We start from the raw sequence: 16,898 nt of genomic DNA, 5'->3' as shown, positions 1-16,898 counted from the left end.
AATTAGCAAACAAACTTGCTTTTAGTCTTAAAAAAGCATGCAGTTCCACATCCAACAGCAATGTTGTGATCCAGAGAAACACATCTACTTAATGACAGATGGTGCCATCTAGTGGTGAAACCCTGGAAGGCAAATATGTGGCCTGGCAATAGGGACCTTTATTGTAAAATTAGGTTTCATCACTTCACAATAAGCATTTGCGTTTTCAGAGTGTATTACTGGTCAGCTGTACAACATACTGCAAGTCACAACTGAAATATTGAACTTATTCAAGAGGGCTTAATTTTGAAAAAAAAAGACAACAAAATGTAAATGCAAAAACTCAAATACATATTCAAACCAAGACTTTGCTTCACCAGGTTTCTAGATACTTTCAGCACACTCAAACACAACTAAAAGCAAAGATAAAATAAAATGTACAAAGATTTTCTTATAAAAACAAAACAATTTTCACAAATAAAAAGACTATGGACCCCTACAAATCTATATCACTACCTGTATAAAGGTGACTGAAACTAAAAAAGTTTAAACTAATCACAACATGTTTACTTGTCAAGCTGTAAACACCTTCACAGAGAATTGTTTAACAGCTTGACTTTCACATCTACAAGTCAAATTCTGTACACTCGATAAGGCACTTGTGGCAGCCACAATGTTTTATACATGAGAAGGCACAAAGCATTTCATCTGTGCACCTCTTCCCTGTTTAAAAAAGTATACATACACATTCAGCATCAACTCTGAACAAATGTACTGTAAATTATGCAATAAAAACAAATCAGCACAGCGTATTAGCAGTGTGACTAATATGTACAGTCTTTAACTGGTCCAGAGCGGCACCACTGGACAGGTTGCAGTCATCACGGTTGGTTTCACACCACCAGGCTCTCACGACTCACTGCTCCATTCTGCAAGACAAGAGGAGTCTCATCAACTCGACACATTAACTAGGGGGAGGAGATCAAACATAAATCCTTAACATAGACTTCAAAAACGGCCAGAATGTAGGATTTTGGAGGATGAATTAGCAGAGATGCTTTATATGGCTGCACAGGTATTACTTGTTTGTAGAATTAATTAATTCTTGTTTTTTGTAGGATTTGTTGATAAGGAAAATTATCCTTTAATCTTATAGCTCACATATGTTCTAACTTTAATATATATAATTTTTCATAAAATGTTAAATCCACAGCCCTCCCTCCATGAAAAACATTTTTTTCTGAAGTTTATTAAGATAGTTATTAAAGCCGAGTAGATCTCTTCCGAAGTGGCAGTCTTTTTAGTCCGAAATTCAGGGCTTTTTTAAATTAATCTCCAGAGTTTAGCTGCGAGTCACCTTGCGGAGGTTGCTTTTCTTTGAAGATGTCACACTTTCATCTTCACTGTATGGTGGTGGTGGAGGAGGCGGGTAGTCGTCACGGCGTCCGGGGTTTCCGGAGGGCGGGGCATGAGGAAGTGGCGGAGGCCCACGTGGACCCCTCCCCCGATCCGAGCGGTCGCTCTCGCTGTCCAGACGCTCCCGGCTGCGTGCCCTCTGCTGCTCGCCCATCTTTTTCCTCTCCATGGCTTCTCGCAGGATGCTGTCGTCATAATCATCTCGCCGGCCCCTGGCATCGGCCCCGCGCTGGCGATCCCTATCCAGGTCCATCAGGTCGTCACGGCTGCGGCTGCGTCTCCCTGGGAGGTCCCCGTAGCCCCTTCCATCTCCTCTCCGACGGTCATCGGGGGAGGGCGCACGGCGCCTGCGGTCATCAATGTCACGGCTGTTGCCGCTGCGGGCGCTACTGCTCCAGCCGTCATCAGAGCTAAAAAGACAGAAAGCAGCGCACATTGAGGGGAAATAGAAACATTATGAGGATGTTGCTCCGTCGTTGCATTAGCTGCTGAATAGAGTTCACAAAAGTTTAAATTTGACCTTAAACCTCACTGATGTGTCCTCCGTTCCAGTTCAAACTATGGTTGAAGTTTATCTATAAATCAGCTCCTGTATCTTCTCAACTAACTAAACTGCATCAGAGGTTTCAGCTGTGGTGGAGATTTTATTTAGAAGGTATTATTCTTAAACGTATGGATCGATTAGTGAGGTCAGTTCGCCCAGACTGAACCGGGCCATCTTGGAATGATAGCAGGGGTATCTTTCTATTATTGGGATTCTTCTGTTTTCTTGTTTTCTTTCTCTGGGCTATCACTTTTCCTTTCTCAGGGCCGCGATCCTGTCTGCACACGGATGGCAGTGTTGGGGGAGGGGAAAGGGGAGAGGGCAACCATTTCAAAGAATAATTGTTGATGTATAAAACTCATGTGAACTATTTTTTCCGGGTCAGACCTCTGAACCATTTTGTGGGGAAAGAGCTCTGCCCATTCGGCTGAATGTTTTACTAGTTTCTGTTTAATAAATACTTAAAGACATTTAAGTGTTTCACATCGCATTTGCTTTCCACTGAAGGAAATTGACAAGTTAAAATTTCCATTACATCAGCTACACTGTTGAATGTCTGCAGATCTCTTAATGCAGTGTAAATCTATACAGGGTGACACATGTGGTTTTCAGAGCAGTTCCATGTTTGCATTTTCATATTAAACAATACATCCTTTGAAAAATCACCAGATCCTCCATCGAGATTGTCAGCAGTTTCAATTATTAGGGAACCTTGATTTGTCACGGATGACACAGATTATACTTTTAAAAGCCACATCCAAGTTAAAACTTTACAGGAAGTTGACTCATTATCATAATTTAAGTTGGCAAGCATATTTGGAAAAAGAGAAATAGTACATAACAGGTATGGAAGAGCTAGAGTGGCTTTCTTACATAAATGTAAGATGTAAATTCAATTTTGATTAAAAATAGTCACCAGTCATCCCTAATGTACAGAGTAAGACGGTGTTTGGAAATCATCTAATATTTTATCACAGTTTAGTTGTAGTGGGAACTTGAATGTAAGAAATTTAACAAATCTGCAGAGAACAACTCCAGTTGTTTGTTTATGTGCACTTCTTTATGCCTGTCCTAATTTGTCTCGTGTCTAAATAATGTCATGTGTGCCTCAGAGGCCGGCGCGCTCTCTTCCCAACCAGTCCTCCTGCCGAGGAGGTCAGTCTGGGTAGCTGCAGGGGTCAGAAGCTTTCTCCTGTTTATTCATGAGTGAGGTAGGTAAGCCGCCTGTGTTTTATTTTCTTTATTTTGTGAATAGGTAAATTAGTACATTCTTAAAGATTGATTTGTTTATTGTTCTGGGCCAGGCTCACCCTGTCGCTGATTTCTACCACAACTTTTCTCAATGAGTAAATATTGAGGACTGCATGGCAGCAGCACTGGTCATTCTTGGGAGGTGCGGTGGAAAGAGGGAGTCACAGTTTGATGCTGAGCTCCGGTGTCCCCTAAGCACACTGATCTGGTTGTTTATGAGAGGACTGAGTTGGAATCCACCTTTAAACTTGTTCTATTATTCACACTTTTACATTTGGCACATCCTCCTCTACAATGGAATAATGGCTTCAAATTATGTGCAAAATTAAAGCCTTATTTTTACATATAAAGTAAAAAGAAAAATTGAAAAGAGAAGTTGAGGTAAAACCAATGTGAATCTTTTCTTTACTGCATGTTGAATTTTCTTTGATCATAAATAATGTTTAAATAGATAAAAATGTGGTGATGATGTAATACGGGAAACTCCTGAAAGTACCTGTACGTGACTTGCTCCGTAATACAGCAAAACATTGACTTGTGGGAAGCCCCAGACCCAATGAACAGACTCAACTAGAGGGAAACCCCTCTGCTGGTCTGAGAAAACCGAGATGAAATGAGACCGACACTGGAATGCCCAAGATGCAAGAAACTGTGGCTGGCAGCATTTTTACTATGTCAATGTGGTCTAAATCATCACTGGAAGTCTCGGATTGGCAAAAACTTTTTAAGGAAGAAAAAGAAAAACATCTAGTTGACAGCGTTAATTATGTACTCTACGTTTACAAGACAAAGTGAGATGGGGGATGGGCCTTGGCGATTTTGCTGAATTATTTTTGGGAAGCGCTGCTTCAGAGTAACAGAGACTTTTCTTCTCTCTATTCCACAAGATATTAAGTATTACATTTGATCTATTATTGCTGGCTTTACTTGTCCAGTCAAAATGGTGACAACACGCCCACAAAGAAGCACCCAAAACTACTAAAACAAACTATAAATCCAAAGTTAACTTTTTTGTTTTGTTTTCTAAAGGATCATTCTGTTTGGTGAGAAAAGAGACAGATAAATTAAGTCGCCAAGCTGAGCTGTTTGCTCTTCTTATTCAATTGCTGAGTAAATGTGAACAGTCTTCAATGGAGTCAAAGCTTAGTGCGCCAAGCAAGACAGTAAGCTCTGTGCCTGTGGACTGATTTGGTAAATAATCACCAGCTGCCACTGCTAAATGGTGGTGGGCTCACCCTCTCCGGCCTCTGAACTCATCCGGGCGCCTTTGTGGTGGGTGGTCATCACGTCCGTAGCGCCGTCCGATGTCGTCAAGGTTGTCCATGGAGCGAGCGCGGACACGATCCCCCATGTACCCTCCAACATGACGCGGGCTGTCGTCTCGCCAGCGGCCTTGCTGGGACACACTGCTGATGGTGCTCATGGCTTCATCCCTGTCATAGACGGTGGCCATAGGTGGCGGCTGGGGACGACCCCCGCGGCCTCGAGGCTCCATGCTATCGTGCAGGGAACTGACTTCGGTCATATTATCCACTGGTTGGGAGAGGACAGAAAGGAGATGGTAAGAAACCGAAGGAAATTGTATTTTACATCAGGAAATTACAGGATATGGTGAGAAATAAACACTAAACAGGACAAAGCGCAGGAGAGTTAAAGTGGAGGCGAAGATATTGTATGAGGTGTGATTAAGGGAAATCATTCAGTGTGACCTAACCTTCCTAAGGCTATTATTATATCTGATGCTCATCAGGAATTGGTTAAGAATCGTCACATTTTAAAATTTCCTTCAGTATTTCAGTGATAGTTGCCTGTATATTAAAGTGTATATTGTTAACAGAAATTGTTAATAGCTCAAATTGTCATTTTAATGGTGCCAACTTGCCAAAATGTAAACAAATTACAATAACATTACATACTGTTGAGGGTTTTCCCCATCATGACTATGAGCTAACAGAATCTGGATCTTTAAGTCAGCTGAATAAGCATTACCTCTACCAACAGTTTTTAAGTCTGTGTTCACTCATTCAGTGGCTGTGATGTTGGTTTATTTACCAGCACTTGATGAAAAAATAAAAATTACCAGTAATATTAAACACTTGATTTAGAGGAATCCGTGTAAGCTGAGAGAAGAGCTGGGCAATAACTCAATGTTTCTGTTTATTACAGTTTAGTCATATTAGATTAGTAGATGTTGTAAAAAAATATGAATCATATTGAATGTCCTGAGTTTGAAATATAAATATATATATATATATATATATATATATATATATATATATATATATATATACACACATACATACACACACACACACATGCACTACTCTTCTTTTAAGTCAACCATCTTTATAAAATTAAACTGAATACAACAAATCGAGCTTTGAAAGGAATGGCCTCCACAACTATTTGTAGGAAATGTAAACTAGACACAAGCAGAGGTTAAGTGGCTGCCTCTTAACTCTCGACAGCTTTGACCAGAAGTTGATTTATTTCCTCCCACAGCAGTGTGGGGCACAGTAACTGTGGCCAGAAGAGCAGGAAGTGATCAGTCACTCACAGCGGTTATAGTTGCCAGGTCTGGAAGGGTCCATGTTGGCGAGCTCCCGCTCCATATAGTAAATGGCACGTGTGGCGTTCCCATCGGGGTCCACCTGGATACGATACCCACTGCGAGCTGATGACAAAGGAGAGAGGAAGTCAGATTTCAGCTTTGGCAGCTTCATGCAAATACACTGACTCGATTGGCCCCCGATGCGAGTCCTTTACCAAGAGAATCTACCGACTGAGTCCAGGCTGACACTTATATTTACCTAGATGTTGATTTAATATATTTCTTAGAGACGGAAATAACACGTGTATCCTACTAAATCTGACACACCTTATTTGTCACAAGCTATCCTTTACAGTTTATCTCCTTTATCTCTAGTTTCGACCAAGTACAGGTTTCCCTCAGAGAAATACACATAGGAAGGAAATGAGGAGTACATATATGGATGAATGGCTAGTGACATCATAATTGTCTAATTACACTCATTATTGAGTAGTGTTACCACAGGGACACTTTAATATGAACAGACAAACAAGCATAATTCCTGACCAAATCAATGGGTCACAAAAGACACAATAACACTAATTTGTTGTCATAATTATCCTCCATACGGTTGGTGCCATAGGTAAACAAGGCACCATGGGGCATAAGAGGTCATTTATAATGTTGAATAGGTTATTTTTATAGAAATTGTTTTTCATGACATGTGTATGTAAATATCCTAGGGGGAAATAAAAAAGTACAACTAGGCTAGGATGAAAAGAAGTGTGAACATAGGGTTTTGTGGTTGCAGCGGCTGGAATATATAATAAAAAAAAGACGGCAATTCCAATAATTTTTTTTTTCTTCTCATTTTACTCACTGGGGTCCCCTCCCCCGTTTTGGTCATGCAGCAGAGGCACCTGGGAGCCCTGTCCAACTGTGCGCGCACACGCACGCACGCACACACGCACACACACACACACACACACACACACACACACACACACACACACACACACACACACCAGAGAAAATGTACACAAGGATTCAACAAAATTCTACATTAAACAAATTAATTATTATTTTTTTTTTTTTCATTATGAAACTAGTCAGTGAGTAATCCGTTGACATTAAATCAGAACTGCAAAACAATTCTAACCTGAGCTGGCGCCGTCATATTCACGGCTGTAACCATTCATGGGAGGTGGCGGTCCAGCTCCGTTGGGTAGAGGAAGCATTGGCATGCCAGGATGGCCACCGTATGCTGGCTGAGCATACATACTGGGAGCATAGAGGGTGGGGGCATATTGACTCATTGGCACACCACCTTTCTTCACTGCTTTTCCTGCCTCGTACACTGTAAAATAACGGACGACAGCTGGTTAAAGTGGAAAGAAAAAGGAATCATGTGCAACAGTATAAAACACCTCATATGTCTTCGGTTGCAAGAGCAGAAGCTAACACGCAGCAAAGCACAATGCAATTTTTAAGGGTGCACTTTATATGATTGGTTCAATTGTTTACTATGCTGAGAGGAGAGGATTGATACAACTTCCACATCAGTCTGTTAAATATGTAGCTAGCTGGCAGCTGGTTAGCTTAGCTTAAACTGCACCAGACCAATAAACGTCCCCTGTAAACCAAATTGTTTTACTTTCAACGCTTCAGTTTCTTAAATATAAAAACAATTGTGTATTTTTTATTTTAGTTGTATATACAATGTGTTAATTAGAGAGCTTTAGAGGTGCTGGTAGGCCAGGTATTTTTTGTTAAACAGTCCAGAGTACTGTGAAATGTCAGTACATGTTAGAGCGTTTCCTTTTATGTTTCCTTTGCCCACAAAGTAGAGTTCAACAGTACATAATATGAATGAGTGGAGTAAGAATTAGAAACTCTAGCTTTTTTATACAATAACTTTTTCAATTAACAAAAGAAGCCAAACTTCTCAAATGTTTAATGCTGTCCAAGTATAAGCAGCCATACAATTACTTTGCCCACTTATAATTAGTCTAATATTGGATTATGATTTAAATCAGAAACAGATCTGAGGTTCTGATCCATGAATCTGACCAGACATTAAGTGCCGACTGTCGTTACACAATACTCTGTGCTACTACAGACACATTTTAGTCATTGGCTTTGTATTTGGTACTCACATGCTCGTGGGCAGCAGCAGCGCTCGGGGCAGCAGGGGCAACTGATGTAGCAACAACATGTGTGTGGACAACACTGGCACCAGCAGATCCCGATCAGGACCAGCAGCAGCAAGAAGCCAAAAACCACCAAAACAACAAGGAGCCAGTCTGCGTGGGACAGGAGGGCGAGCGTTAGATACGTTTATATTTATGAATTACATTATTAATCCACAAGACTTGATGTTCCTTCTTTGGCATGTAACATAAGTCCAGAAAATAATAATATTTATATAATTAATTTAAGTTTGCAGCCCTGGACTGCAGGTGCATCCGTCTACAGTAAAGATTTACAACACAATACATCACTGGATTAGAACAATACCAATTGGGTTTTGGTTGCATATTCTCTGGCGCGTAAATGCATCTCCGGAGAATCAGAGAAAGGAACAGTTGTGTGTGTTGGTCTAATTATAGGCAGGGCTCCAGACTGCAGAAATGCTCCGTCATGGAACGCTTTTCCGCTTGCCTGCGGCCCCGTATCACATGCATAGTTCTTTTATATGCGTGGGTTCAGTAGCGGTACACAGCGCGTGATGCGCGCGTACATCAAGTTGGAAAACTTTACAATACGACCCATTTAGGTGGTACTGTGTTCCAACAATGGAGTGGTCTATAACCACCAAGAGAGAAGGAGGCTGGTGGGGAGGGAGAGAGGAAGGCTCCGACTCTGTCCATCTCAAGTGGAGATGGACAGAGACCAACGGAACCGCAGTCATTCATTCATATCAGTGCTGGAAGAAGTACGATTATATTTTACTTTTAGAGCGAACAAAAACATAATTTTTTTTAAACACCGTGTAAGTAAATATGTAAAAGTCTTGCATTACAAATCTTCTTCAAGGAAAAGTAAGTAAGTGTATAATCAATTAAATGTACTTAAAGTATGAAAGAAAAAGTACTTACTATGTAGCTAAAGGGACTCTTTAGCTGTTACATTATTATATATTATAATATTAGGTTATTATTAATGCATGTAATGTATAAGATGCATTTTATTAAGATAATCCTTTATTGGTCCCACAGCAGGAACATTGGCAGTATTACAGCAGAAGAGAGGACACGAGGCATCAGTAAAAAATAAAACAAGTATATTAAAAAGGTAATTCGCAGTAAAGATATAATAAGTAAGTAAACCATAAAACTAAAATAAGAAATAATCGGACTGTTGTAGTGTTGTAGCTGGCTGCGGTAGAGCTAATTTTATTTATTTATATACTAGGTAGTTTAATTTACTGTATAACATTGCATAGCATTTCATATACTCATAAATAAATGGAGTAAAGTAAGAAGTACGTTAATTTCCCTCTGAAATTAAGTAGAGTAGAAAATAGCATCAAAATGCTACTTAAGCACAGTAGTACATGAGTAAATGTATTAGTTACTTTCCACTACTGATTATTACTACTCTGTACCAAAAGAAAAAAAGGGCGCGACCTTGGTAGTTGTGGAAGTTATTCTGGAGCCCTGAGAGGCCATACTGCTTTTGAATATAAGTGCAAACAACTCTCAGATGTAATTTCTGTTATCGAGTGTTGAGACCAACAAAGCATGCTGGCTACAGTGGTAAATGTGGTATTTTCTAAGGTTTTGTCAAACCGGTGAAACCGGTTCGTCCTTGTACTCAAGGCAGGATTTCACTCTACAAGTCAGTTCAGGCAGCACATGCCACTTAGCAGAGAGACAAAAACAAGCAAACAGAAGCGAGAGAAATTTTTTAAATGATTCAACTCAAATGGAAAAACGGGATCGTTGGAGTGCAAAAACATTTTGTGTAGGGAATTGTGTGCCGAATGCCCTTTTGTTTAAACTAGGCAGCTGCAGAAAGTCACACATGGGAGCTGAGCCATATGAAAGAAGGAGAAACTGAGGTAGATAAGGAGGCAGTGCAAGGAAGGCAAGGGTGAAAGTGAAGCATAAGAAAGCAGAACAGTTGAGTTTGCGTAAACAAATCCTGATATTGTTACATTATCACTTGCAACAGGATGTTTGTGTACAGGGGCCTGTTCTCAAGATGAGTCACAGTGTTATTTAGTCTGTTAGTGGGCATGTAGGATCATTGCCAGGACTCGGGAGGCAATGCAACCTGGGTGTTGTCTAAGAAATGTGTCCAATCCTTTACAGCTAAACCTAATCCTCTCTTGTACACCTTTTCTGTGAAACTAAAACATGACTGAGCTATATATCAAGGGGCTTGTACTACCTTCCATAACCAGTAAGTCAATGCCAGGCAGGAGGTCAGTAGTATTTGACTTTCTCTCTGTGAAAGAAAGATACAAAGATAAAGCCACAATTACTTTAAAGTGGTATCGATTTAATTTTACTGCCTACAATGAATGACTCTAAAGACTTATGCCGTCTTCTGTTTGGCACTTGTTAAATCAGGCCAAGTGTATTTGGAACCCTTTTATTGGACAACCTTTTGTGTAATCATATGTGTGCGAATGGTAGAAAAGGAGAAGCACAGAGATAGAAAATGAAGAAGCAGTTTTTCTGACCACCTACAACTTACCAAGGACAATTAGCTCGGTGTAGTCTTCGCTGTTCCCGGTAAGGTCCTGGGAAGAGATCACAGAACAGACGTAGACGCCGCTGTCGCCCCACGCCGTCTGCGCAATATTCAGGTCTGCATCTGTGGCAAACAAGAGATCCACAGGTAGGATTTTTCTTTTAAAGTGGCTACAGTATTAATATGTACTATTATTACAATCATATAATTGTGAGATCTCATAACAATCAATGATAAATTGCTGTATCAAGAAAAAATAAAATATTTGTGCCCATTTTGAGTGTGTGTATTCTTCAACGTTGGATCTTTTCTGCCATCCAACTAGTCATAGCCTTACTCTGCCTTAAATTAGGGTCTTAGTGATTTAATTGGTATTTTTATACATTTAGCAAAGATGAACGATGTTCAGATCCTAATGACTAATGTTTTGTTTAAGGTCAATACACTTAAAGAAAAAAAATTCAAGTGAAAACTGAAACTGTAGCGTCTTTGTCAAATGCTAGGCTGAATCAGTCAGTTATTAATAGATAACTAAATGGATGTTTGTCTAAGAAATTGCATGGACTAGACAAAGACTCTTCGGATCACTTAAGTATTACACATCAGTGTGTGTGTGTTGCAAGGTTCCAGCACAGTGTTTCATTGTGGCGCTGCACTGTTAGTGGGAGGGGATATGCCCCTCAACACTATGCACACCAGATGTCAAGAGGCAAGAACTAAGTGTGCCAGTTTAGTTTAAAAAAAAAAAAAAATGTAAACGATGATCTCGCCTTCGGCATTATCCTCTTCCTACTCCTGTAAAATTCACCTAATATGCCTTTCCAAGGCATACCCAAAGCAAATTGAAAGCTGTTTTTGAACCATTTGGATTACATGCATGTGGTCTCTTTTGAAAGGTAACTGAAGTGTTTTCCCCCCAACAGTCAGAATCACTGTAAGTGCTGCTGGTATTGAGTAATAGAAGTTTGAATACACTGAAGTAGAAGATATTTTTTTCCGCCTGAATATGTTTTTGCAAACAGATGCCAGCAGATGAGTATAGCTGGGACTTATTAGCTGGAAAACACAATGAGACCACAGCATGAAGCCTTAGTCAAAGTTAATGCACCTCCCCTCTGGAACGCCCTCCCCATCCACATTCGTCAAGCTCTCACCCTATCGTCATTTAAGCAAGCCCTCAAAACACACCTCTTCAAACTCGCCTTCACCTGCTAACCCCTGCTCCCTACCCTTCACCTGCTAACCCCTGCTCCCTACCCTTCACCTGCTAACCCCTGCTCCCTACCCTTCACCTGCTAACCCCTGCTCCCTACCCTTCACCTGCTAACCCCTGCTCCCACCCTCCACCTGTTAACCCCTGCTCCCTACCCTCCACTGCAGGACTAATTCTGTTGCAGCTTCTCCAGTTTTTCTTTTTCTTATTTTCTTTTTTGGGATTATTTGTTTTGTTTCTATATTTTTGTTTTGTTCTGTTTTGTTTTTTACTGAACACTTGTCCATGTATCATTTTGTCTACATATTTTGTGTGATGTTGTATATTGACCAATTCCTTTTAGTTTTTTCTTCAGCCCAGTAGACTTCACAGACTGAGAAATACCGCACAAATAACAACTGCACTGTGTTGTTTCACTTTCACATTGGCAGTATACATTAGAATGGGTAGCTATTGCTTTAAAAGCGGTCTACACCAGTACATTTCTAAATAAATAATTTTCTCCTTTGTCCACCACCCCGGAGGGGAAGAAGCAAGCATCCATTACAGAATAACAACAGCAGAGTGTAGATGACGGGGCCTTGAGCAGAACACTTTCTGCTGAAAGGACACATCATAAATCCACCAGTTTCAGGATCTTCCTTCTCTTTTTATGTTCAACTTGAGTACATTTGACTTGGCCCTTGCTAATTGAAAATATTACTATGTGACTAATGTTGAAAATAAATTCATGCAACAGTCGTACGACTAATCACGTGCATCCTGCCATCAATCCGGTCTGCCCCATGTGGAAATATTCATGCTAATTCAGTTTGAGAAGCAGATCTACACAGATATTAAATTGGGAACCAGTCACACAAAGCTCTGAAGTAGTGAGAAACTAGTGTGTACACAAAAGTTACAGAATTAAATATGAGGCAACACAGACAGTTACTGACAGTGTTTAAATAATTGTGTGATGGAATACATTTTGATTTGATTTTCAAGTTGACCTCCATCGAATGCTGTGTCGTGTTCAACCAACAGTAAAAAACTCAAAGATAGTTACTAGAACGTCACAACTGGAAAACTAAAATTATCAAATTTGTATCTTTTATTATCAAATAACATATTAATATGTTTTAATCTGCGGAGTAAAAACAAACAAAAAGGTCATACTTAGTCTTTACTATACATCTGAATGGGACTTCAGAGTTTAATCTTTGATCAACTCACTGTTTATGATGCTGATCTTGCGACCCTGGTAATCCGAGCTGAGGGTAACTGCATTGCCTTGCTTGGAGGCCACTATGCGCAACGTCCTCTGGCTGTCGGCACACTCGATGTTGGGGTCGTAGTTGGGGTTGTTCTGAGACAGGAGGTTCTCTGCACTGCTGGGATTGAGCGCAGCCTGGATGGGGTCGCGGCAATATGATTTGTACTTCCACGTGATAGTAGGAGGCTGAGTGGTGGTTGTCTGGTACTTGCAGTTGAGGGTGACGGGCTGGAAGAGGATGACGATGTACCTCTTGGTGGGGCACTGCACCGAGATGGCCATGGTGGTCTCTAGGAAGAGATAGTGGAGATTTAGAAAATCAACTGAGTGCAAGATGATGATTATTCGGATTAGCAAAATCACATCATTTTATAATACCGGGTTATGGTTTCTAATTACTCTGTGAAACCCCTCGGGCGTGGTAAACGACAAACATTATTTCCACACTGCCAGTATCACTGAGAGTGGGTGTGATGAGTCACCTCAGATGTTTTTTGCCGGACCATTACAGCCCTGTAAAGTATGACTGCCATGCATACTTGCGCAGCTCTGGGAACAGAGGAATAACCTGTACCAGGCTTTGGATACATTTGGACTTGGGTTTTTTGTTTAGTTTTTTTCCTGGGTTGCCGTGACAAAAAGAAACATTATGATTATTCTTGTAAGTCAGACATGGAGGTGCTCACTTGCTGCGACAAAACTAGACCTTTTCTCTCACCCATATTGCTAATCTTACAACGTAAAGGCCCAAAATAAACCATAAAACACAGCAACATATGGAGCAAGTGTGGTTTCTAGGGCTCATTTAGCATTAACATTTCCTAGAAACATTACAAAGAATTAAAGTTTTTACATATACAAATAAAGTACTTTAATATGGCACCACATGTGATTTAAATAAACACAATATCACTGTGAGTCTGCGTTTCATTTTGTTCTGTCGTTTTTCATAACCATGCAAATACAGTTTTGTTTGAGGACATTATCGCGCACACACACACACACACACACACACACACACACACACACACACACACACACACACACACACACACACACACACTTCCATATAAAATGTCAATAAAATAATAGCGAATGGAAATGAAAAAGAACCCAGAAAGGGGGGAAAACATTTGTTAAACTCTTCAGGTAAATAATAAGTTGACACACGTTGTAATTTGTGGTGCTGTTGAATATAATGTGTTACACTGCAAGAGATCTTTATGAACCATTTGTTCCACCCACAGAGATTGTGTCCGCTCTGACTCAAACTTCCTGTCATCGAGCAGCTCGATGTCAAATGAAAAGGCCCATTCAGGACCGAAACAAGGCGGCAACAAAAAAAAAACTAAAAAGTGTTGCTTCCAGATACCACATTCAGCATAAACATTTCCTGGAAACATTCCCCAAATGATGTATTGTTTCGTCTTTTGTACATTGAGGGAATATGTCACCTCATTTCATTAAAATAAAATAGTAATGCTGTAAAATATACACATGTATATATGTATGACAACCCTACAATCACTCGTTCTCTTTGTAGGGTTTGCGAGCAGGAATTATTTGCAGCCATAAAAACATATATCATAACCTGTGTTATTGTAAAGGGACATTCTGAAGTACTCGGGTCCTTTACTTAAGTAAAGCTAAAAAAACACCCATCTAATACTGCATTACAAGTAAAGGTTATTTGATCATTTAATGCAGAATTTACACCAAATATGTCCGTACATAAACATCAACAGCCTCAAAACAGTGACTAAACTAAACAAAACACACACACACACACACACACACACACACACACACACACACACACACACAAATAAACACGTGAAAATGAGGAAGGCTCGAGCAGTGGCTGCAGTCGATAGACTTTTCACGGAAGAGGGCCCACCCTATTTGGAAAGAAAAACAGACCAACGTACCTGTTGCCATCAAGGCCGCGATGATTACCGTCCAGAACATGTTTAATCCTCTTTCCTCGAAGTTTCTGTCGAACTATGTTATTATTAATTCCTTAACTACACTGATACAACTTCAGCTCATGCATAATATTGAGAGTAACTGTAGTTTTCCTCAGCCAGGTAGTTCCAGCTCCATTTTGTGTCTTTGTGCGTTGTAAACCAGGAGGAGTACCTGAACGCCCCACGACAGCCGCGCAACCAACAGGTGAGCTTTCCAGAGACAGGTGGCGAACGGTTGCGAAACACACAGGTTTCGGGTTGTTGTTGTTTATTTTGGCGACGGTGAATTAATTTGACCCCAAAGACCATTTTATAAGAGCAGGCCGAACTTTCAAATTACAAAACTATTACTTTGACAACATATTTGTGTTCGCTAAGATTTAACTTTGACTAAGAAATAACGTTAACCCCCCCACCCTTTGCTATTTGGTACGACCCAGACACTGATAACGCTATCAAAGCACCACTGTCTGTTAATGTTCAATCCGTTTGTGGGGGAGAGTGTGTGTGTGTGTGTGTGTGTGTGTGTGTGTGTGTGTGTGTGTGTGTGTGTGTGTGTGTGTGTGTGTGTGTGTGTGTGTGTGTGTGTGCGTGCGTGCGTGCGTGCGCGCAATATGCTACGTGTGTATGTGTGCAAGGAGAAACCAAGGGCCCAGTTCCTGTGTGCTGTCGCACTGACTATTGTCACTATTGTGCACTGTACAGTAGTCACGGTATTTTATTCACAGGGGTGGCAATTTACTGCATGTACTCAAGTAATGTGGACCTTTGAAGTACTTCAGTATTTCACCGCAATTATTTGCCAGCCAGTTACATTGTAGATTCAGATTAACACAACATGCAATGAAAAAATACATTATTATAGATGTAAGCAGTAAATAGAGTAAATATTTACCAGCTGCAACATTAAAATGATGAGTGCACATTAATGCATCAATAATTACAATTAAATGTATACTATTAAAAAATGGGCCATTTTGTTTAAAGCATACTTTTGTTTTTGATATTACTGAAGCCTATTTGGTTGCTAGCATATAAAACAAATGGTTACATGACTTCAACTTGTATTTCTAAACTGTGGTGTTACTACTTTTACTCAAGTTAGATGTTACCTGAGTACTTCTTCCACCATAATAAATCACTTAAAACACTATATTGCCTTGTCCAGTAGCTGTGTTATAAATAACGACAGATCCATATGTAGTTTGAAGCCATTTTAATGAAGACAGCAGGTACACAGTATACTCATCAGGCCATTTTTGCAGAAAGCTCACTCATTTTTAACATTATCAGCAAGAAGAACTAAAACCTGGTTTGTCAAATAAGCGACTAGTTGATCGACAGCAAAGAAATCTGCACTTATCACAAAGGAAATAAATTGGCTTGACAAGGGAATGGCTTCTGCACATTGCAGTCTTCTTCAATGTTCTTCACAGTTGATCTCTTTCAATCCTATTTCAAAAAAGAAAAAACATGAGTGTCAAGTGTAAAATCTTTTTAATAAAACATATTCACAATCCACTAGGGGGCCTCCTGTATTTTGGGAATTTATAGTTTCCACCAACTCAGATTGAAGTTTGAGTGAGGTTTATCCTGTTTAGGTAAATATGAATGATGTATCTCCAAATCTGTTTCTCTAACTATGGAACGATAATAATGAATGGGCTCATTGAATAAAAATCTGACTGAACCTCCCTCGTTGCCAGGCGTCGCTAAAAGGAAAGGATACAAAACAGATTAAAATCGTGAAATGTGATTTACCATATCTAAAACAATCATATGTATGGCACTGCATAGATTTTATCTGGGAAAATGTAAGACCTAAAATATAATCACTCCAGTAGATCATGCAGAAACCTAATTAATTGAGGCAGTTGTGTTTCTCAATTTACCATGTTTCAAGTTGTGTGTCCGTCCCTCACACTGGAGATCACCAGCGCTCCCACCACGAACAAAAAGAGGACTGCGAAATGAAACCACAAAGCTGTCATGTTGTGTCATGCAGTTCATTAATGACTGTATTACATTTGCATTCAGCGTTT

At 40.0% G+C, this 16,898-nt stretch overlaps 1 protein-coding gene across 1 annotated transcript; it reads right to left on the bottom strand.

Moving 5' to 3' along the window:
* Positions 1 to 136: 136 nt before the first annotated feature.
* On the bottom strand, positions 137 to 14,980 carry lsr (lipolysis stimulated lipoprotein receptor). Its single transcript, XM_079227491.1, has 10 exons — positions 14,818 to 14,980; positions 12,850 to 13,179; positions 10,425 to 10,544; positions 7,877 to 8,023; positions 6,880 to 7,077; positions 6,601 to 6,657; positions 5,748 to 5,864; positions 4,426 to 4,723; positions 1,337 to 1,805; positions 137 to 908 (listed from the first exon to the last, which is right to left on the bottom strand). The coding sequence occupies exons 1-10, from the start codon at positions 14,855 to 14,857 to the stop codon at positions 873 to 875; spliced, it is 1,812 nt and encodes a 603-aa protein (XP_079083617.1). The 5' UTR covers positions 14,858 to 14,980; the 3' UTR covers positions 137 to 872.
* Positions 14,981 to 16,898: the final 1,918 nt, after the last annotated feature.

The sequence above is a fragment of the Taurulus bubalis genome (genome assembly GCF_910589615.1).
Source record: "Taurulus bubalis genome assembly, chromosome: 12".
Taxonomy (NCBI): Eukaryota; Metazoa; Chordata; class Actinopteri; order Perciformes; family Cottidae; genus Taurulus; species Taurulus bubalis.
This window is presented reverse-complemented; position numbering and strand designations above follow the sequence as displayed.